The sequence below is a fragment of the Molossus molossus genome, unplaced genomic scaffold, assembly GCF_014108415.1.
Source record: "Molossus molossus isolate mMolMol1 unplaced genomic scaffold, mMolMol1.p scaffold_m16_p_6, whole genome shotgun sequence".
NCBI classification, from domain to species: Eukaryota; Metazoa; Chordata; class Mammalia; order Chiroptera; family Molossidae; genus Molossus; species Molossus molossus.
In genome coordinates, this window is record NW_023425399.1 from 37,557,575 (window position 1) to 37,581,339 (window position 23,765).

The 23,765-nt window shown below is 35.2% G+C and overlaps 2 protein-coding genes across 4 annotated transcripts in view; one reads left to right on the forward strand and one right to left on the reverse strand.

Annotated features, from left to right (window-relative positions):
• The window catches only part of MACROD2 (mono-ADP ribosylhydrolase 2), a 2,341,201-nt gene that overhangs the window by 382,390 nt on the left and 1,935,046 nt on the right, over positions 1-23,765 (forward strand). The gene's annotated exons all lie outside the window — the stretch shown is intronic.
• Positions 5,391-19,796, reverse strand: FLRT3 (fibronectin leucine rich transmembrane protein 3). 3 transcript variants are annotated; one of them, XM_036245483.1, is made up of 3 exons: positions 19,587-19,796; positions 11,195-11,397; positions 5,391-9,184 (listed from the first exon to the last, which is right to left on the reverse strand). In XM_036245483.1, exon 3 carries the CDS (start codon positions 9,139-9,141, stop codon positions 7,192-7,194), a length of 1,950 nt encoding a protein of 649 aa, XP_036101376.1. In that variant the 5' UTR covers positions 9,142-9,184; positions 11,195-11,397; positions 19,587-19,796; the 3' UTR covers positions 5,391-7,191. The 3 variants fall into 3 exon arrangements, with proteins under 3 accessions (XP_036101376.1, XP_036101374.1, XP_036101375.1); XM_036245481.1 differs by lacking the exon at positions 11,195-11,397 and having other exon boundaries at positions 5,797-9,184; positions 19,587-19,726; XM_036245482.1 differs by lacking the exons at positions 11,195-11,397; positions 19,587-19,796 and adding an exon at positions 10,637-11,127 and having other exon boundaries at positions 5,797-9,184.

Here is a 23,765-nt window from a genome sequence, read left to right on the forward strand (position 1 = left end):
TGGTTTATCTCTTCCCCACCACCCCCCTATTTAGGGGATTGTCAGTCTGTATCCCATTTCCGCGTTTCTGGGACTACCCCCTTCCTCAGCCTGTTATGTTCATTATATTCCACAAATAAGTGAGATCATATGAAACTTGTCTTTCTCTGTTTGGCTTGTTTCACTTAGGATGATACTTTCCAGGTCCCTCCATGTAGTCTCAAAGGATAAGAGATCTTTCTTTCTTACAGCTGCGTAGTACTCCATTATCCATTCGTCTGCTGATGGACACGTGGGCTGTTTCCAGATCTTAGCTATTGTAAATAGTGCTGCTACAAACATGGGGGTACATGTATTCTTTCTGGTTGGTGTTTCAAGCTTCTTAGGATATATTCCTAGAAGTGGGATCACTGGGTCAAATGGAAGTTCAATTTTTAATTTTTTGAGGTAACACCATATTGTTTTCCATAGTGGCTGCACCAGTCTGCATTCCCACCAGCAGTGTACTAGCGTCCCCTTTTCTCCATGATTATAATCTTTATCTTTTTTGTGTTTGCTACTGAACACCTATCCCCAAGCACAGTTATTTAGTAGGTACTCAATAAATCATTGTTAATGTTGAATGAATAAAATATCTCTGTGAACTTTCAAAAACTTAATTTGCTCATCTTAAAAATATGCACAATAATTCCTATCTGTAAAGCTATTGTGTGAATTAATTGAGAGCAAAACATATAAAGCAGTACTGTTTGTGACAAAGTCTTCATCTAATGCTAGTGTCTGCAGCAACAGCATGATCACCAGATGTTTATGAAGCCCACTGTATGTGTAAGACATTGCTAAGGTTTACAGAACATATTTTTAGAAGAGAGTTTTTTTGGCTTTTGTTTACCTAGATTTTACCATTTAAAAAAATTAACATTGGTTCTCATATTCAGGAAATTAAAATGTGGAATTCCAGCAGTGATTCCATGCCTGTAATAGAACGTTCATATGAACTAGCCTCAGCTTTGTAATGTCACAATTATCAGAGCCATGCTGTACATTCAGAAGGGTAATTACTTTGGGTAGTAATTTCCTAGACTGCCCCCTCTCCACTCCAGCCAGCTGGCATTGAAAAAGAAGTCTTGCTTTTATGTGTACACACAATCAGTCTGTAAAATCCCATTATCCCCACTTCCACACTCCTGTGGCTGCATGCTTCTTTTTGAAGCCTCTTAGGAAGAAAACAACTTTCAAGGCAGCCCTAAAGTCTATTTCTAATCTCATTTCACCCAAATAATATACATATGCAATGGGGGGGGGGTTAGAGGGGTCCATAATATGATTTGTTCACCCCTTCTCCTGCAATCCTATGACACCTGTGGGAAAGCTTAGTAAAAGCTGGGGTGGGTAGAATACTTCTTTGAGTGTGTATTTTGTAATAAATTTGGATTTAATGCTGTTTTGATGTTCAAACAATAGAGTGAGTTTGATTTGCTTATTCTACTTTTTCTTTCATCTGTTCAGACTGTCTATACTACTTAAATAGGAGTTTCCACTGACCTCAGCACCAACATCTTTTTTTACTGTGATCATCTGTTAAGAGTCCTAGGTGTAGTATCCTCCTCTGCTCTCCTTTTCTGTTTTGTTCCTCTATCTACGGGTTTGACCTCTTTTTTTGGCCCATTTCCTAACTGCTTCCACTGGGCCCATTTCAGTTCTTTACTTTTGGATTCCAGCTCCCCATGTAACTGACATTTTTCTTAGCATTCTTTTCACCACTTTGAATTAATTGGCATCTGTTCCTTGAGAATGACACCTTCTCTGTTACCTGTTCCATCTCTTGTAACTATTTGATGAAACTGGGGAAAGGGAGAGATGTGGAATGCAGGTAGGGAATATCAAAAATATTTCCCCTGCCCCTAAAAGACCTCTTTTCTGACTATGACTCTGTCACTATTATTCACAGACTTTCTTTTGAAGTGCTTGCTTCATATCTACATCTTAATCTCCGGGGCATATTCTGATCTTCCTTAGTACCTGTTTTGTAGATCTTATCTTCATCCCAACTTTTTCTACCTCTCTGAGTGGCTTTGTATCCTTGCTGGTGACATTCAAAGCTGGAGGCTGTCAGGTCACAGCCATGCCTAGGACCACATCTCTTGTGCATCTCAAGTTTTTTTTTTCTCCTATGAAATATGCTCCTTCTCCTCATTGTAGATTCCTGTCTCTGTACCCCATTTTATTCCTGTGGTCAGTAAATATTCCTCCTGGAATTCATTTTCTTTTTATTTGTCTTGATGCTTCACACAACTGACCAAGATTCCTTCACTCTCCAGACTTCTTAGAGTCTTAATCATTGTTTTTGGCTGCTTTATCTTCCATTATCCTGTCAACATCCTAGAGGCTTTTGCTTCATTATTCTGCTGACACTACGTTCAAAATCCCTGAATATCTCCCCTTTTTCCATATTCAGCAGTGTTCCCTTCCCAGTCTATATTCCTGACTACATTTTTTACATCTTCCTTTTAAAATATTTCTAGTTCCTTGATTTTATATTTTCTTCTCATGACTTTTTGCTCCTTTGTGACTCCCCTCATTTTGTTTTTGTTTTTGGACTCTTCTTCTCTGTTCTGTCCCTACAAAGGGCAGGTGTACCTTTGGTTCATCTCTTTCCTTTCTTTCTGCCCACCTTCTGTTGGTGATATCATCCACCCTCTCAGCTTTGATAATACTGTTAGACATGGATTTCTTTCCTTGATTTTGAAGATCTGTCCCCAGACATTCATTTCCAACTTCCTATAGACATTTCCAGAGGATACCATAAAAATACTTTAAACCTAAGGTGGTTCTAATTTATTATTAAACTGAGTCTCTATGGAGCTTTAAAGAGAGCACTATTAGTCAGTGTAAAGCTGAACTGTGCATATGGTCACCTATTCAAACCCAGTGTGTACAGAATACTCTGAAATTTGCTTTTTTAGTGCTTTCTATCACTAATTGCCTCACCAGCATTCTATTTACCTGAGCTGAAAATCATCTTCAAATTCTCAATTCTTATTTTTTCCCTGGTTTCAGTTTCCGATTCCTAGAAATTCTGCCTTTTCTGTATCTTTTTAATTACACTTAAAAACAAAAACAAAAATAAAACAACAAAAAAGTTCTTTCCACTATTCAAGCCATTATTTCCTCTTGCCTGGAATACTGCATGGTCTTCTAACTTGTCTTATTTCCAGATAACTTCTCATTCAGCCTTCATGTAATAGTTTTCATTTCTACAAAATATCCCTCAAGTACACTGACTATGTATACACATAACCATATATGATGAAGACTTCTCAATTTGAAATTCAATATGTTACAAAGCCTGACATAAAAAGCAAAAATGAAACCAAAAATCCCAATACCTTTTCCAGTCTTACTTCCTTCATGGACCCTGTATTTCAGCTTGACTATTGGTCTTTCCCAAGACACTTTCTAAATCAAAGATCTCCAACCTCATCAGAATCACCTTTGAAATAAAAAATAATAATAAATTAAATGCTAAACCTTACTTAACCTGGGAGATTTAAATTTAGTGGGTTTGTACTGAGGACTGGTTATGTTAATAAAAGCCTGCCCAAGTGATCCTGACCAAAGCCACTGAAAATCATTGCCCCTATTTTCCTATATCCTTTGATCACCATTTTCTCTCCATGGCCAGTATCTGCATTTCTTGCTTTCTCTTTCAATACCTTCATGCATTTCAATACCCAGCCCCAATTTTACCTTCTTTATGAAGTCTTCCTGGTCCATCCAAGCAGATGTAATTATTTCTTCTATAATGTAGTCAGAGTAAACTTTCATTAGATTATATTTATGTCTAACCTCTAGATAGCACTTCTTGAATCAAGGCTTTTGCTATTTATAATATAGAAGCCACTCAGTAAAGGTCGTTAGCCTTTGAGATTATTTGTAGAGAACTTTTTTTTTCTCATAATAAGCTTATTTTTTGCTAATTTAGCCAAAGTCCAAAGCATAAAGTACAATAGCTTTAATTCTAAGACTATGTGAAATTAAGATTTGCTAAGTAGGAGACAGGAATTAGGATTTTAAATGCCTCTACTATTTTCAGCAGCAGATGAGCTAATATTAAATATAGCGGTGGCTTGGTTCTTTTAACAACCACATTTCAGGTGTTTTAAAGCATGTGGGTCTATTTGAATTCCTCATGAAAACTGTCATGTTGGCATGTAGCTATAAAATGTGCTTTACTCAGAAAATGTAGTTAGTAAAGCAGAGTTTTTTACTAGTTCTTTTGGCACAGGGGAATACTTTTACTAAGTCGGACTTACTGAAATATAGAGCACAGTGTTGTTTTAATAGGGAATAAGAGCATAAGTGCAGTGCTTTAATGCAGTTAGTAGTGGCTGCATCCAAAAACAGTTTGAGTTTTGTCAATCAGCAAGGGAGTGGTTTTTTCCTCTTTTTTTATTTTTATTTTTGTAACTTCCCCAGTTGTATTCTTGTTAAATCTACAAGCTTTATACCCAGCATTGGATATTTTTCCTACAGTTTTGTTAGTACTTGATCAATAAAGTTGTGAATATTTAATTTGGGATACATGCAAATGTATCTGTAATTAATTTAGTGCCCTTTAAGTTGATTTGTGGTTTGTTGTCCTAGTGAAAGGATATCTATTTTTTCAACAAAAGATTTAGGTATTATAGCAAACTCACGGAAAGAATAAACGTTTAACAGCTCAGTGCTGTCTCTATTTACTGGTGTAAGACATGTTTCTGATATATCCCAGGTAAAATTATTAAAATGCATGTATTAGAAAACATACACAATTTGAAAGGTATACTAACTAGAAAATAGTTGATTTAATTTCTTGGATTTTGGCTTTTTATAAACTAATAGGTTTATAGGGACTTTATGGAACCATCCAGATCTTTACCTCAGGTCAGGCAGAATTGCAACTGGACTACTCGAAACCTCTGGAAACAAAGTCAAAATTATTTCATAGAACATTTTCTGTATTTATTGTTAATCACATTTATTTTACTAAGTTATTCCTAGAAAACAGTTAACCTCCATAACAGAAATCAAAAGAGAAAGTATTGGGAAACATTTGAAGATGGCAAATGAATAATGAATGAGGTTACTTAGGTTGTTGGATATGTTAGTATAGTAAAGCAGCAATATTTGGTAAAACTCTGGGAACACATGGTTAACTTGTCTTAACCAAACAGTAGTGTAACTTATATTTGTTGAACATTGTACAGTTTTCATGCATATCATCTCATTTAATCCTCACAGCAACCCTGTGAGGTGGGTACTATTAATAGCCCCATTTTATAGAGAAGGAAACTAAGCTAAGAAGAGGAAGTACTTTGTTTTTAGGTACATGCCTAGTAAGTGGTACATCTGAGATTTTAAATCCTTTGATGCCAAATTACAGTACCAAAAAGCTATTAAAACTTTTATATATTAGTTTTTCAAAGACTACCTTAAAAAGTGTCAATTAGGATGATGGCAGGAGTGTATAAGGCTGAAAGGTCACAACACTTCTCTTGAAGTTTTCCATGAATGGAATGAATAAGTAAAATAAGAGTATTACAAAAGTTTGTTAGGAAATTAATTTATGCATGAAACACTGAACTCTTTAAAGTAAAATGATACACAAGCTCAAGATATTGCTATTTTTTATTTGTAGCCAACGTTACTTTTATGCCTAGAAAAATACATGGGGGTACTTAGACTAATGTGCTGGGCAATTTGCTACTTTAGTAATAGTGACAATCCCGAAAAAGCAAGCACGATTATTTTGTACTTTTTTGTTTGTTTGTTTTATTCAGCAATAAGACCGTAATTTTTCATATTTAAGGAAGTATGAAAAATTTGTCAAATTTTAAAAGCTGAATACATGTAGCATTGGATCAAGGCACATACAAGACTGGCCAAAGGGCGTACAATGCACTTTGGTTTTTTCGTTGAAAAAAAAATCATGGCAACAGAAAAGCGATGTGGTTTTCAAACAAGTAATAGCTCACAATTCAGTAGGAAGCTAGAAAGAATTGGTACATTACAAGTTCATTATGTAATATTTGGAAAACTGTGACAGTAATGGGCAGTAATCTTGATCATTGTGAAAGTAAATTGAACATTTATGTACAGTGTTAAAACATTTCACATAAACAAAATCTAATTTTGATTTTTAGTATTTATTTTTCTTTTAAATTCTCACTTATTTAAAGTACTACTTTCTCTGCATTGTTGAGGGGGATTTCTTATGGTTACACTACCTTTTTAATACATATAAGGTTTGTTTGACATCCTTTGTGATAAAAACATTATAAACACTAACAATGATGCCTTTAGAGTTCACTTTTCAAATATGAGGATGGTATAGGCAAAACTAAAATGCGATTCTGGTGTCTGGGTTCACTATGCTATTCAAGTTTAAGTGTTATGTCTAAGTATAAATTTTCCCCCTAACTTGGAAACATGCTTACTTTATTGTTTTTGTGAAGTCCTTTATTCTCAAAGCATTGTTAACAATGGCTTTAACAACAGACCTCACTCTCCTTTTAAGCCAGTTGATGTATTCATTTCAGAAGATATAATTACTTTCTTGAGGATATCTAACTTCTGTAGACTAAAAATGGAGATATGCAGCAAGTTTGATATTGCCCATTACTTCACATATTTTGATTTATTGAATACCACTGGGATTATACAAATTTAATCATTGGAACATTATTTCATAAATATTTTTTGAAATTTAATCTTTCTCATTCAGCCAGTTGTTTTTTTTTTTTTACATTTTATTAATACCAAAGTGAAAAATGGCCTGTGCTTATACTACAAGGATCTCATGTGAATGCAGTCCTGATTGTTCAACACAGCAAGAAAATTCACTTTCACAGTCAACAAGTCATCTTACTCAGTAGAACACAAAGTAAATGGTTTATAACTTCAATATTTGCAAGGAAAATACAGTACAAATTACTAAAAAATACTAAAATATAGAATTGTGTTCAGGCATCTCCACTACATTAATCGCAGCAATAACCTGAAATTTGAAACTTTTAATAAAAAGTTCTTAAATATAAATTATATGGCAAATGTACAGTACATTGCTTTTCTCAGTCTCTTTTTCCAGTGTTTTGCAGTAGAACGGGGTTCCTAACATCACTTCCCTTAGGTTTAAAAAAACCGAAACAGTTTGTTGCGAGTCCTCCAGCATCATGAGTGTGAGTGGTCTGAGTCTGGAATACCACTGTCTCTGTAGCTTCGGTTACTACTGCTTTCACTGTGATTGTTTTTGTACAGATTCATTCCATTAGGAGGATATATGGTGTGTATTACAAATTCCTCCTTTGAGATTGGTTCATTGCTTATTGGTAACATCTGAAAAGAAGTCTCCCTGATTTCCAGGATGGAGTTGTCCTTCTTAGTGCCAGCTTCAGCATAGTCATCCTTTCTTCGCCTCCCTTTGCTGTACGCACAGTTCCTTGAGAAGAGTGATCCATTCCTGTGAACATACCAGCACACTAAAGCAAGAAGAGCAATGGTCACCAGGGCCACAGCCCCACCAATAATGGCAGCCAGTGGCAAATTGTGGTTTTTGTAAGGTTCTTTCTCTTGCTCTCGATTAAGGGTGGTTGTAGGGTTGTACATTCGAAGGGGTGCAGTTGCAGTCTCTATACAAACAGGAGTTTCATCAAATAGATAGAGGTTACTGGTTTCCATGGGAACCAGGCAGACTCGATAGGGTGAATCAGGCTCCAGGGCTGTGACCAAGTATTCACTGCGTTCCCCTGTTACGATTGTTTCTGTTATAGATCCAAATGCTGGGCTATGGCCCAGTTTGAGCCAGCTCAGTCTTAAAGCAGTCACAGGTAGGACAAGTTTCCAAGAGATATGAATTGTGTCAGAGGTGACAGATTTCACAGTAATTACAATGGTTTTTCTTGCTGGACTCCCTGTGGTTTGCTGATCCTTAGTGAGCTTGGGGTTCTTAATTTCTGGTTGTTTGGTCACTGGTGCTGGCCACTGTCCTTGAGCAGGATACACTGTGGTGGGTATTGCCGTGGTTGTCTGAGTGGTTCTTACAACTGCACTGTTTTTACAATCAAACAATTCTGTGTTGAGGTCCTTGATAGCCATTCCCCGAACTTTTTCTGGGGCTTGGCACATGAGCCCACGCACATTGACCTTCACAGGAAGTGATCGTAACCAGTCACGTACCCATTTCATCTTGCACCCACAATACCAGGGATTGTTGCGAAGAATCAGTTGGGTTATATTGTCCAAATCATCAAAGACACCCTGAGGTAAACTACTTAGGTTATTATTGGACATATCAAGTCGATACAGCTGCCTTAGATAAGAAAAAGCATTTGGGGGCACCCGATTGATGTGGTTATCTTGAAGATAAAGCCTCCTCAGGTTTGTACCTGGAAGGTTTACTGGTGCAGCAGTCAGGGAATTCCGCACCAATGACAGTTCTGTTAAGTTGACTAGGTTGAAGAAAACTTTATCACCTAAACCATGGTTGTTCAACAGGTTTCCATCCAAAACCAGGCGTTTTAGGCTAGTAAGACCTTGAAGAGACTGTGATGAAATAGTGGATATTCGATTATCATCCAAGCGTAGTTCTTCTATAGTCCTGGGCAAACCGCCAGGGATTGTGCTAAGGTGATTACGGGACAGGAAAAGCAGTCGGAGATGGTTGCTGTCTCGGAATGCCCCCTCTTCGATGCTAACAGCAGAGACGGAGTTATCATCTAAATGCAATTCTTCCAGATAGGGAATTTTTGAAAGTGAATCATAAGTGATAGTCCTTATGTTATTTTCTTGCAAATGTAACTCTTTTACATACTTTGGTAGGTTGGTAGGAAATTCATCTAAACTGTTGTGGTATAGGTATATTCTTTCTACTTTCAGCAAGTTTTTCAAATCTGAAGGAATCCCAGCATTATTTATTTGGTTGTTCTGAAGGTAGAGAGTTGTAGCATCCTCTGGTATTCCTATTGGAATGGATGTCAGAAAGCGGTCATTACAGTAAATGAAACCTGCATCACAGCGGCACACAGATGGACAGGATTTAGCCATAACTGAAAGCGGTGCCGCGTGAAGGATCAGCCCAATCTTAGTCCCGATGAGGAAGATGGTCCAGGCCGGGCTGATCATGGTCAGCAGTGTTGAGGTCTTTACACAAGGTAGCTTCAGAGCCCTAAACAGCAGTGATTTAAAAAGAAAGAAAGTGATCAGCTCAGCGTCCTTAAAACTATTCAAAATAGATGAGGAAATTAAAACATCCATAATCACTTCTAATATTTTAATTTTTTGGCATGCTTAGGGTTTTTGCTACCTAACAATGAACACAATCATATAATCTATTTACCTTAAATTTTTCTGGTATTAAATTAATAAGTACCTTGTCCAAAACCCATTTGGTTTGAAATGTTAAATATAATTAAAGTTTTTACAATAGCTAAGATCTGGAAACAGCCCAAGTGTCCATCAGTAGATGAATGGATAAAAAAGCAGTGGTACATATAGACAATGGAGTACTATGCAGCTGTAAGAAAAAAAGATCTCTTATCCTTTGAGACGACATGAGGGACCTGGAAAGTATCATCCTAAGTGAAACAAGCCAAACAGAGAAAGACAAGTATTATATGATCTCACTTATTTGTGGAATATAATGAACATAACAGTCTGAGGAATGGAGTAGTCCCAGAGATGTGGAAGTGGGGTACAGACTGACAATACCCAGAAGAGGGGGTGGTGGGGGAGAGATGAACCACAGAACTGATATGCATGTATGCATGAACAATGGACATGGACAGGGCAGGGAGGGAGGGGGGGGGGATCAGTGGGGAATAAGGAGAAACATCTCTAACAAAAATTAATAAAAATATATATATATAATTAAAGTTTTATTGAATATTTGAGAGCATTTTCATAATACTTAATATCAATTTTTTAGCCAGTTCCTACCAGGCTAATTAAATTTTTTATTTTTTTCTTATTATTCTTAGTGAATTGACATATACAAATATGATTTGTTATATTTCAAGATAATAATGTTAATGTTTTTAAAAAACAACTCTGTCTACTTTTTATTAAGTTGACTGTATAGGTATAGAAATGTGTAGTTAAAAAAAATCAATTCTTTTACTATTCAGGCATAGTTACATACCTCTTGAGATCCTGAATCCTAGTAAAGCTAATTGTTTGCTTTGATTACTGATGTTATTTCTTTTTCTTTTATTACTTTATTAGACATTGTTAGATGGGTATTTCTAGCAGAAAAATTAGAAGAAATATTTTTCATCTACCTTAGGAAAGAAATGAATTACACAGCTAATACATCCAACTAATGAAATTGGATTTCATGTTACACTAGTTCGTGCATTTGTTCCCATTTTGTTATATGTTTTGTACTACATGGTTTAATGGCTTCGTGCACATTTTTCATTATATTCTGTCTCATAACATGTTTTCACAACCCATTTATATTTCTTCAAATTCTAATCTAGATTATGATTCAACTTTCTCCATGGCTAGAGAATTATAGATTCATACTGATCTATTGTGTAATATAATTTCTTCTGCACTTTTAGGTTTTAATTAGCCTTTATAATTTCATGAAAATAAAAGACTTTAATATTTTTCCTACCTTATTGAACGATGTGAGTAAATTTTGCGTGAGTGAAAATCCAATGCACATATATTATTTTCCTGGTGAGGGGCTGGGACTTATAAACTCTTGTTAGTCCTTGGAAATGTTCTTCACTGCTTATTCAAGTAATCCTATGACGCACACACATCCAGATCAGGCTCGCTGCTGTCAATGAACATTCCAGCTGTGGTTCAGCGTGGCAGGGAAAGCTCATTAAAGTGGGGACCAGAAACAATTCAGCTTCCTGTTACTGTGTAGAACACATAGCTTGCTATGTAATTTTTGTTCTTTCTTTCTGATAGAGTTTCTGTGTGAAGGTTTCTTTTGTGTAGCTTAATTCCCTTAGTGGAAATTGCTTTCTTTGAAATTCTTATTGGCTCTTCTGCGCAATGTGTTCAGAGATAGTAACTTCAGATCCTCATGAAGAAAGCCATTCATGATGCTAAGGCCTGTATAGTAATAGGTTTTTCAGGCAGTTACCCCCCACCTTTATTCCCATCCAGGATTATCCAAGTATAAACTTTGTACAGTAGCTACATCCTGAGGTATGATTACCTGCTGTGAAATAGTTATTTCCAGCTTTTGCTTCTTGCTGCTTTTTTAGAATATCTGGTGTATTCACGTTATGCAAGAACAGGTATTCCTTTTTAAGAGGGAAAGAAAACTTAATTCAGTATTCTTCGTGGAAAAAAAAAGGGAAGCATATTAGATTTCCTTTATATTTCTCTTCCTTAAAATATACTGGGTCTGAGCATCTCCTGTGGAAGTAAAAGGTTTTAATGAACTTCTAATAATGAACTTTAACATACTAGAGAGATTCTCTAGAAATTTACTTTAATTCTTCCTTTAAGCAAAACATCTTTCATCACAGTAGTTGATGAAAAGGGATAAGATGACCTCTTTGTTTTTTACTTCCCATTTTACTATATTAATAAAGTAAGAGGTGAAGTTGAGATTGTCACCAAATAGGTAATTTCTGTTAACTCATTATTAGTGTCACTTTGAATTAAATAAAGAAGCAAAGTTTCATTCAAGAGGCAGTAAGCCCCTTCCATGGCTTTTGAACTCAGGTCAGGACAATCTTTAAAGTTTACTTTTAAATCTCAGATATAAAATGATAAAGTGTATAAAAAGAAGAAAACAATTATATGTCAAAGAGGTGATAAAATACAGAACAAGAATTTTTACAGAAATTTCATGGTAACTTTTTAGACACTTCTAAACATGGTTTTAGAAAGTTATACACTCTACAATTTGAATAGTTGATAAGAATTTGCTTTAGAAGATTTTCTTTTGATTTGCTCAATGCCCTGTTTAATTCTTCCTGCAGGCCTCGATTTTCCCTAATACATAATGTGGACCACAGCACCTTCCTTCTCACAGGTGTTTCTCAGTTGATGATCTTAAAACTCTAGTGAATCAGGTGTTCTTGGCCAAAAGTCATAATTTGTTTTTCAGGAGAATATAATTTTTTTTTCTTTTAACAAACTGAATTTGAAAAATCTGTATTTGGAATAGAAAGGATGCTATTTCCATCTGTCTCCTTGTAATGGCCATTAGGAAAGCATATCAAAACCTGACAAGGCATTTCTCTCTAGGTTCAAACATGAACAGGCCAATTTCCAATAAGTGTATTTGTCTTCTGAAACAAGACGAGACGTGACCAAAGAGACCAGTGATTTTATTGATGACTCCTGTGTCCATTACCTTCAAAAATGAATATTTTGTTGATGGATGGGGGGGTGGGTTGGATCATTATCTGTAATCCAGGGTTACCTGATCAGTGGCTTTCTGTATATGGAGGGAATATTCGGGTATCACGGAAATATTTGACCCTGAAATTAAGGAAAAAAGCAGAAGCAATTTGCTTCTCCCCCTGTAATTACCTAGCATCCAACAAGTATAGCATCTGTTCCAGAATTCAAACAGTACTGAAAGTGAATGTCAAACAAGGCCAAAATTTGTGTTTCTGGTTGTCTTTGAAAACTGAGTTTCTTTTAGCTTGTCACCAGATACCAATGCTGTCATAAACTGCACTAACAAAAGAACTATTTTAAAAATTACAGATAGATTTAATGTATTATTTAGGCAACTTGAAACAAAAATAGCAGTTAGCAGTTGGATTAAGTAGTCTCAAGTGGATATTGCATTGTGCCCACAGAGGAATGTTTAAATGATTTATTGTTTAATGTGAGGTTTTACTGTGATGCCTTTAGGGCTTTATTTATTATTGTTAAATTTCTACAGTGCATTTTTTTTTCTTGAAAACTTTTGCTTTCTCAGTATGTGAAAATAGAAAACCAAGCTGTTGAAATTATAATTAAAAAGTTATTTTAAAAAGTATCTGCTGTAAATGTTTTCTAAGCTTGAAAATTATTTAAAATATAAAACACTTTGGTTAATTTGAGCTCAGAAAACAATTACTTTTGTTAAGTTGCATTATAAACTAATTAAAAATAATATAAAAATCATAAGTGAGAACCTGCTTAAAATGTTACCAATAATCAGGCATTTATGATACTCCAGGATATTCTCTAAAGTTGAGAAGATGACTGATGAATAGAGATTTTAAAATTGTTGATTGTTCCTCAAATCAGGTCAGCCAAGATTATGTCCAAGGTGATGTATAATGATATTCAGAGATAAAGTTTATATCTGAACTATAAATATCTCACCAAATCAAGCTCTACGAATATGTAGACATATATATATTTCTCATTTTTAATTCAGAGAAAGCAAAATATCTAAATTGGAGTAAAAAGAAGGAAGATTAATTTATTTTTCCTGTTTTACAATTGTGAAACTGCTCCTCTGCTCTGTTTGATATGCAAACTTCTTTTGCCATTCATACAACAGTGGTGATAATGTGGGGTTCATGGAAAGACTTAAATCTCATTAAATTCTTGGAAAATGCCATTCTCTTTCCCTAACCTGCATTAAAACAAAAGGCAAAAACTTCAAACAGAAGGATACTCTTCAGACATGAAGATTCCCTCACCAATCCCACCACCCTTTACTTAAGCTCAAAACAGATCAATTCATGTTTGATTTTTAAAAATTTTATCTTCATTGTTGAAAGTATCACAGATGTTCCCCTTTTTAAAAAAATATATTTTATATCTTCTTCTTCCCTTTTATATTTGATACTGTAGAACTATAGAACTAACTAGTTTTTGCATATTAAAGGCCATAATGTTCTCTTCATCCAAAACAAGCAATCCTGCCCCTACACTTAGACTTCCTTCTTTCTAAGCTAGCTCTACATATTTACACATGTAGAGACATGTAGTTGAATATGAATGATGAACAGAAAAATGACCCCCAATGGCATGGACACTGTGGCCCAGGTTTTCACAACATCGACTTCAGAGTCTTTATGTCTACGTAGGCTTGAAAGGGGCCATTACTTCCGAACCCCACCCCCCCAAAATTTTTTTTAGAAAAATATTGTTAATGAGGTAACTTGGGGATAAACATAAATGCAGCCCTGGTTACTTAAAGGAATGGTTTTAAATTATTTTTAATTGAATCATCAATTAAGTATATTGCATTTAAAACAGTAGCACAAAGAAGAAAAACAATCACTTCACTGGTAAATCTAATTTTTAATAGGGCTCTTTTCTATTAATTTATTTTTATAAATAAAAATTGTGGAGTATTTTTTAAATGCATTTATAATGTAATCATCAAGTCTGTGAAAAACCTCCAATTTATTTCCATGATGCACTTAAGAAAGTATGTAAATAGAAAAGCATGCTATCATTTTTATATACTAAGAAGGTTAATATAATTTAAGGAGTTGAATCTGAATAGAAAACTGGTATTTAAATATAATCAAGAAATTGGGACAATCTACATGTTTATGTGACTTCTTCTTTGCTACTATATTTTGAAGGTGGGAATGTTTGAGATGGGAAGGTATTTTCTGGTTTTGATCCTTTAGATTAAGGTTATATTACATATTGATATTGCTAACTCCCTAAATCCTTTATTTGCCACCTTTGATTTAAATTGATTTTGATTTGAAACTGTTGCTCATTTTTAAAAAATCTTAAACTAAGAATAGAGTTTTGAGATTGTAGTTTCTTTTTAATGATTTGCCTCACATAATGATTTCTAATGCTTATAATTTTTTAAAGTATTAAATTTAAAAGTAGAATGGCATGTAGAACTTTTAATCCAAGTTAATTGCATTATTTTAAGTAAAACCTTAAGATTGAAAAAATATACATGCTTAATCAAATTTATCCAAGTCAGTGAATATTTCTAGGTAAATTGGAATTTTTACAATCGTCATTTAGATATTAGGAAAGTAATTTACTTATGAAGGCTTAAATTGCTGCTAGAAAAAGCACAACAAAATTATCAACCTGCAAATGCTACGTCTTTGTAAGTACATGGTGTTTCAAATAAACTACATATATGGTTAAACTGAAAAACTGGAGAACATCAGGTTAGTTGATAGTGACAGCAAAATGCTTTCTAAGCAGCCTGTCTGGTAGTTAAATTTTCCACGATCATCAGATTTCAGGAAAGTTCCAATTCTTTTGTTTAATGCCAGGCAAGCAGAAGGACTTCTAACTCTCCTCTTGAGAGTCATGAAGTCTGAAGGGTTTGCTGAGAGGCAGAGAAGCAAGTGTGCCTTTTCATACTTGGTTTTATCCAGACTGTTTTCTAGCCTGAAGAAATTTCTATTTTATTCATGCAATATATGGAAGAAAGGTTCCAAATCAAAGGATTTTTATTTTCTTCCTTTATGTTACTGATTTTTCCCCCCAGTAGGTTTGTGATAAATGATTCCAATTCTGCTTCATTTAGTTTGGTTGTAAAGTTAAATATTGCATCCTTCATACAAAAGGCAAGCTGGGATATTATCTTTCATCATAGTGAATGCTGCTACCTTCTATGATATTAAATCCAGACTAAATAAATTAGAGAACCAAGACTTGTAAGATTGAATAAGATATTAATTTAGAGAGTGGTAAAGGTGAGCAGTAGAGGGCTTGGAGCAGGGGACATGCTAAGTTTGCACTGACTTTGAGCAACTACAATTAAAATTATGCTTACTTTTGTTAAACTACAAACATTTTCTCATTGCAAATGTGAAACTCCTTTTTCAGTGTTGTGAGTACAATTTGATTGATGTGCTTAAAATTTCTAATATTCAAATTTCCATACACTAGTACAACAAATATTTGGATCTACTGTGTGCCAAGCACTGTGCTGGCTGGTGAGAACATCCAAGATCATAAAACACCTTGTTTTCTCATGACAGAGTAGCATATTATTGATTTAACCTAAATGAACAGGGGAAAAAAATCAACAATACATAAACTAATCAATCCACAGTCCAGTGACACACTTTAAAAATGGTGTTTAACCAAATATGGCCTATGGGTTTTCTTTCCAAAGTTGCCACGGTAACTTGTGCACATGAAAAGTGAAAGAATAAAGAACAAAAGCTCATTGTCTCATCAGTGTGAGAGCAATTTCTTTTAAGCAGACTAATACCTGGAGAGAGCTTTTTATACATTCCTGACACTTGATTTTAGGGCTAGGAAGGAGATTATGCATATGCAAAACAAATGCAACTTTAGCTGCTGCTTAAATTATATTTCATTCCTTTTTCTTTAAAATCTGTTTTCTCTGGAGTTCTTGTCAATAGACAAATCAAAGTCCTGAAACCTGCTCTTCTGTGCAATATAAACATGGTTTTCAAAACTGTGTCTCAGTATGATGTTTTACCAAGTTTAGTGATGTTGATCTGCATTCTGAAACTGGAAAATGCTTTCTGAAATATATATTTCTTTCTCTTACGGTTGGTTCTTAAGAGAAAGAAGGTTTGGGGTTGTTTGTTTTTTCAGAAAATGTTTACAAACTCTGTTGGAAATTGGTTCGTTGACATAAGTTTTTAAAATGGTGGAATGTTAGGAGTTGAGAAACAACCCTTTTTATATTCTGAAGAGGAAAATGCAGTTTTGAGAATTAATATTGCTGAGAGATTTACTATAGAGTTTTTGCCCACTGGGGGGTGGTACACACTACCAGAACACTGCCTTCAGAAACCACAAGTCCGATGTGGGCTGCTGCCGGCCAGTTTTTCTCTGGTTTAATTACAACAAAGCCTCCCGTTGAGAAGAACAGTGAAGGCCTCTGGGGCAAAAGTGGGGTGGAGGGAGGGTGGTGAGAGGGAAAGGGGAATGAGGGAAAAAGGAGGGAAGAAATTAGACTTTGAAAAATTTACTCAATCCTATTTCCCTCGTTGTCTTCATTTATGATGGTCTTCATTTGACATTCAACAATTATTTATAATGCTATTACAATATACTAGTTGAATAAAAGAATATTTAGGGAGCTTTATGCATAATTTTTAAGTTAGCTCTGGATCTTGCCATTAATCACATTCTTTGTTATGTAGCCCACCCACCTTTAAAAATGGGAGGAAAGTTAAGATTTACTGAAATGGCAGTTTTAAACCAAAAATTTTTTAAATGACCTGATTTAATGTAACATTGGTGTGAACACTGACATATTAATAATAAAAGGCAGAAATAAGAAACATTTATATATCATTAATACAAGGCAAGCTCTCTGCTACTGATATTTGTAAGGTTTAAAATTATTGAAAATAATCCAGAAAGAGGAGGCAGCCTTAGGTTGTGTGGCCAAGAAAAGCACAGACAGACCTCTCTTCTGTGCACTTGCGTGTTTGAAGCTGATAATTGTATTTTTCATCTAGAGACACTGAGTGTTCATTAGGGTCTTGTATCCCTAGGCAGGAGATGCTGAACATAATTGGAGTTTCTATTTGATTGGGCAATATAGTCTAGAGAAGAAACGGGGGTAAAGATAATTAATAGCTTGCTAACAAAGTCTGACAGCCACAAGATTTCAACCAAATTTATTTCACACCGCTTCATTTAGCTCTGAAAAAGTTTTGATAGAATTGGTGGCTCCTTAATTAACACTTGAAAGCAAGAGAAACATACCTTCTATTTTGCTGCCACATACAGTTATGACAAAATTCTTACTGTTTTTCTTCTTTTTGTAAAAACTTTATTTGCTGCCCAATTGTGTACTTCGCAAATGTTAATGTTTAGGAGGTATTTATTTAGTTAGGCATTTTGAACCTCACCAAATTTGATTTAAAAGGTGGGGGTAAGGGAGCAGAGAAATGAAAAACCCAATTAATACACAATTAATGTATTATACAGGAACACTATTTATGAAATCATTATGCTTATTCATTCAATAATATCTTTGCTGATCCTTCAACTTGATGCATTTTGGCAGTGCTCTATTTAAAAATAAATTAGATGTGACTTTTCTACTTAAATACATGCAATCACATTTTTTGTAACCTTGTTTTTGTATCTCAGGCTAATAAATCTAAGTGTGTATGTATGTGTGTATATGTTGTGATGTATACACATATTTGCAACCTAAATGGCATATCTCTGATTTAATCTTCTTATAGATTAAATCCTAGCATACTACTATTTGTAGTAGTGGTAATATTAATATTTTGTGTTACTTTTAAAGGATTAATTTCTGTCTTTACTCATTTCAAAAGAGACGAGTATCAGTCATCTGTCATTTTGGGGCAAGCATTATGGTCCCATCTAAAAACATACAAATTTATTCTTTATGTTTATGTTGGTCAGGCTATTCTTATGCAGTTAAAGATAAAAGAAAGGCATTGCTACAGCTGAAACACTTTTTTAGTGCTTTTATTCATGTTGTTTCCTGCTAATGAAATGACATACGTGCATTTTAGAGCAGATAGATTTATTAAGAAAATCTGAAACAGCTAATTTTTAAAAACATATGAAAATTTGGTTCTATAATTGGTAAATATCAATGATTTATTTTCTTTTTACTCCTAAATAAATAAATAATTAAAAAACACTCCCCCCAATGTTGAGAAAATATAGGCCTGTTGCATTCATTTTGTTTCAACCATTTTGTTTCAGACCAAATTCACTGAAAAAAATTTTTTTTAAGATACATTTAACTACTTTTTGAAAGCTATGTTGTATAAAAGTATCTCTCTCAATATAATAAGATTTTCCTAGTATAAGTTACAAGTGAGTGGATAGTCTACAGATCCCTCTTGATGAGGGCTCTACTCATTTTTTTCCTGCCTCCCTAAACTCGTCGCGTACATCAGGCATAGCTTCCAGGCTCAGCTTTGTTAGTTTTTTTCTGAGTAGACTTTGCCAGTTACTATGCTAGTCACATACTACATTTGACCAAGCAATGGATTTTAGCTTTCTACAGGAGAGGAGATACGGTTTGGAAGAGTCTCCCTCTCCTCTGAGTTGAATTAACTAGTTGGGATTTGAAGCCTGAAATGCTTGAAGTCACTCTGGCAGGATAGCAGTGCAAGCTTTAAAATCTAGGTGTAGCTGTTAATCCTTAGAGGCATATGAGTCTCCAGGAGTAGCTCAGCTAGCTGTGAGCAAGATGTATGCTTTTCATGTACTGCGTACTCATGGGCTGAGGGATTATTGATTTTCTTTCACAGTTGTAAAAACAGCAATTGGTGATCATACCACAGGTACAGTACACACCAAGTTAGTAAGACCTTCTGTTTTCCTCTCTGTGAAAAAAATCTGCCTTGTATTTTTTAATATTTAACATTTAACTTTCCAACTTAATGTTTCCATGAGACTTTTTTTTTAATAGCAAATACAAGAGACAGAACATAGCTCTTTTTTTTTTTTTTTTTTCTTAAATGAAAGTAGGTTTTAAGTAACTTCTTGCATTTGGCTATATAGTCACATTTGTCCTTGCTTTCTGGCATGCACATACACTGCTGGTACTGGTGACAGAGTAAACATTTGGATCTGGATGCCTCATGGTACCAAGTCATTTCTTTACAGAGAGTAAAAACCAAGAAAACTTTCTGGGACAATCATAAGGAAAAAATATGGGAAACACTTACCAGGAAGACGAGAAAAAGCAATTCCATATATACTGCCGCTATAGCTGTATAATTCCACTGACTGTGAACAGGAGTAACAACCCTCCCCCTCTCCCAAGCTCCGCGGCGTCCAGTTCACACAAAGCCAACAGCAGCTGCGAGATGAGCTTGTCCTGCTTCGGATCACTCCTGCACTGAGAGGGAGCCAGGGAGAGCATTCCAGTTTACTGCGCACAGCCCACCTCCAAGTCTGAAGTTAAGGCTTCACCTCGCAGTGGCTGAAGAAGGGGGTGATGTCATAAGTGGGCAGGACTTAATGTCGAGCTCTTGTTCAGTGAAGTAACTGGTTCATGGTTTTAACAAACGCTAGAGGGAGTGAGAGAATCCAAAATGAGGCGCTCAGCCTGCCAAAGCTAGAATGCCATTTGGTTTGTAGCTTTGGAATCTCAACATTTTCTGAAGTTGTACTACAATAAGGTAGTGGTAGCAAGCGTCTAAAAAAATTAAAAAAATGTAAGCATGTTAAAAGCATAGTTATAAGGTTACAATAGAAAAACACAGGTTCTTTTTATTTTTAAGCAATCTGTATTAAGAAATTAAAATCATATGATTTTCATTATTGACTAGTTATAATGTTAGAATGATGGAGACTAGTGATCCCAATTGTGAATGTTTCTTCAAGAAATAAATACAAAGGAAGTTTAAGGGAAGAAGAACAGGGATGTGAAAGGTAAAAAAAATTGAAATAACTAGTCTTTTTTTCCTGGAGCTAATAAGTAAGGTATTGCTCTTGCTCTACATATCTTTTAGGGAAATTATTTTTTATATATTTACACTATTTATCTATATTCTTTAGAACTGCAAGATACTAGAATTTTCATACTTAGAGGACCCTTCATAAAAAAGTTTTTGAAAAATTAAATTGAATCCTTTCTGATATGTTTTTGCTGTTCTGGACATTGGCTAAGGTATAAACATCTTAAGAAGGAAAACAACCTTTCAGGGGTGGTCTTGCTTGTATTAAAATTATTTTATTTTCATTTAGGTGCATGAATAAACACTGGACAAAAGCAAGACAGACATTGTAAATATCTATGTTTAATTAGCAGAATTATAGACTTATTTTCCATTTTCATAGACTGCTGTCTGCTATTTGGTCAATAATTGCTTTGGGCCCATAAGTATTTCACTTTTAAATGTTACTGGGAAGAATTTTTCTTTTATATTTACCTGGAGGACAGTTTTCTTAAACCTGTATTATTAGTTTTATCCTTAGAGGTTCACAACATTCTCTTTTGTATCTTTTGTTTGTTTCTATGAATGTTTGTTTCTGAAGGAAGCCAGCTAATCGTCTTTTCCAGGAATATTTGATTATGGTCTCTTCATTAGTTTCATTTACTTTATCTATTTATAAGCTTCTTTCATAGCAGTTTGACCTTCTGAGTTCCTTTCCTAGAATGGGTGGTATCAAAGTAGAAGGTGAACCCTTGATAAGAGGTGTATTGACCCCTATTGTTCTATGATTGTCCTCCTGCTAGCGTCTGAGGACAAACCCATTAAACCCAGGAGTTTCAGAATGCTAAAGTCTGTGAAAAGCCAGTTTCTTAGAAATGTTAGGTAGCACAAGTTACACTGAGATGCAGCTCCTGAGTTTTGGGAGGAAAAGACGTGGGAATAATATAATCTCTCAATAAAGGGTAGATTTTTTTTTCTGTTACTGCAAAACAAACACATGGATTAAATTATTTTACTAAAAAATTCTTTCTAGAAGCTATTTTCAGAAGGGAGTTGGTTGTATTTAAAATTTTGCCTGGCTAAATTCTTATGGGCTTATATCCATATCTAAACAGTTTTGTCTCCATTCAGGCAGACTTTAAACAGTAAAGAAAGGTAATTGGACAGTTTTGGTTACAGGTGTCTAAAATGAGGTGGACTGGCCTGGGAGTTAGGAGTGCTGAAGTTTCCATTCTGCAGGCTGCCATTTGTCATATGACTTCTTATCTGCTTTGGGCTTTGGGCTCATCACATGGCAAATAAAGGCAGCAGGAATTTACTGAACACCAATTCTGTATTGTTGCTTTTTTTTCTTTTTAAAGATGTCAATTAAAATGTAGAAGAAGGTAAGATATTGTGAAAAATATAATCTGTACTAGTGACACTGACTTTGGAAGCAAACTCAAGACAACCCGCTTCTAACCCTATCCAAAAATGTACACACTTTCACTGCCTCCATTTTTAACAAAAACTCTTTGCTCTTATCAGCTGTCTGAAATTCTGCCAGTTGGAGAAACTTGTAATAATATGTACCCCTTCTGAAATAATATGTACAGCTTCTGGAAAGATGAAGAGTTACTTCAGATTGCTTTCCTCCTCTGTTACCTACTGAGATGAGTTACAATAAGGGATATTGTCCTAAAGGAGGGGAAAAAAGGCAATTGCAGCATGAAGCTCCTTAGTCTGTGATAGGAGGGCAGGTGCTAATTCTTAGAGCAAGGAGCGCTCAATTTAGACAGGAGGAACCAGGATAGTCTGATGTTCAAAAGCAAGGGCTTCAGAGTCTAGCATATCTGGTTCCATCATGGCTTTGCCACATGACTGCAGATAAATTACTAAATGTTTCTGAGTTTATTTGCTCAGTGCCTGACTCACAGTAAGTACCCAGAAAATGGTAACTGTCATTATTAAGAGGAGGGTAATAGAGTGTCTGGAAAAAAGAGATACTAAGAAGTGGAAAAGAGTGTACAAAGGGAGGTAGGAGAAGGCCCAGGTCAGCTTTTTTTCCGCACCCTTCAAAATTTCCCTTTGAAGTAGTTCTGTAGGCAGGAAATGGAGGAGGAGGAGGGCAACTAAGCGATTTTCTTGTTGATTTTTTTTTCCTGTTGTCCTCATGCATTTCATGACCTCATGTTCCCAAGGGTAACAACTTAGTTGAGTCCTAGTAGACATTTGGGGTTGAAAAGGTATTTGTTCTTTTGCATTTTGTTTTGTTTTGTTTTGAGAGGATACGAGATGTTTCTTGATGAATGGGGGGGACTGGATTTGAAATCAGTTTTCCCAGGCTCTGCCCTTTACTTGTTTCTAAGTGAAATCAACAACAACCAACCAAAACTTTTACTATAAACAACACCTAGTTAAAAGTGACTACAATGCATAATTATTTCACAGAACAATTTAATGCAGATTTTCCAACCTGTCTAGACTTAAGCTACCTCATTTACTCATTAAGTCATTCATTATGCACCAGTTCATTGAACCTCCTTATAGGAGAAGCTGCTAAGATGAGGTGACCCTCAGTCTACTTCCAACTATGATAGTTGCAATTTACTCTTATAATGCGTTAAAGATTTTTAAATCCAGAAAGGAACATTCTTGATGATTTTCCTTCACCTCACCATTCATCATGAGAATAAAGTCGTCAAAGTTTTGTGAAAAACAAACAAACAAAAAAGAATAGGTCAGGCTTTTGGTATATTAAATGCCTTGGGCTATTATCAGTTGAGAATTTTTCTTTTTTGGCTGCAAGTGATTGAACAGCCAAGCCTTATTGTCTAATCAATAACTGGACTCTATTGGTTCATGTAACTGAAAAAAAAATGTAAAATCTGGTTCAGGTAAAGCTTGATACAGTCGCTTAAAATATGCCAACAAGAATGCAGTTTCTCGCCCTGGACGGTTTGGCTCAGCAGTTGGAGCATCAGACCAGAGACTCCCGGGTTTAGTTCCTGCTAGGGGCATGTACCAAAAAAAAAAAAAAATGAAGTTTCTCTCTGTCTCTTAGTGTGCTGGTGTTTGCAGTGTTGGCCTCTTCAGATATGCAGTGGACCCATGGCAGCTCCAGGCTTTCCTCTTAGGCAGTAACAGTTTCACATATCACATTCCCATATTGAGAAGAGTGGTCACTGCCAGAAGCTCTTCACAGAACCCTGTGACTCACTCTATCTCATTTGTTTCAACTTGCTTACATGCTCCTTCCACAATCCATTACAGGAAGGTAGGAGGGTATCTTGGTGGGCTTAAGTCCCCTGTGAGAGCTGTGCATAGGGTCAGTCCCACTCAAACACATGGGTGAGAATGGTGGAGAAGGTATGACCCAAAGGAAAATTGGGCACTTAGTTTTAGAAGGAGGGAATGGATGCTGGAGATTAACTCATTTTCAGAGGAATTGGCATGCTGAAACTTAGGCATGTTTTATAAATTTGT

Coding starts and splice junctions, on each gene's coding strand:
- FLRT3 (XM_036245483.1), bottom strand. CDS start 9,141: ATGATCAGCCCGGCCTGGACCATCTTCCTCATCGGGACTAAGATTGGG.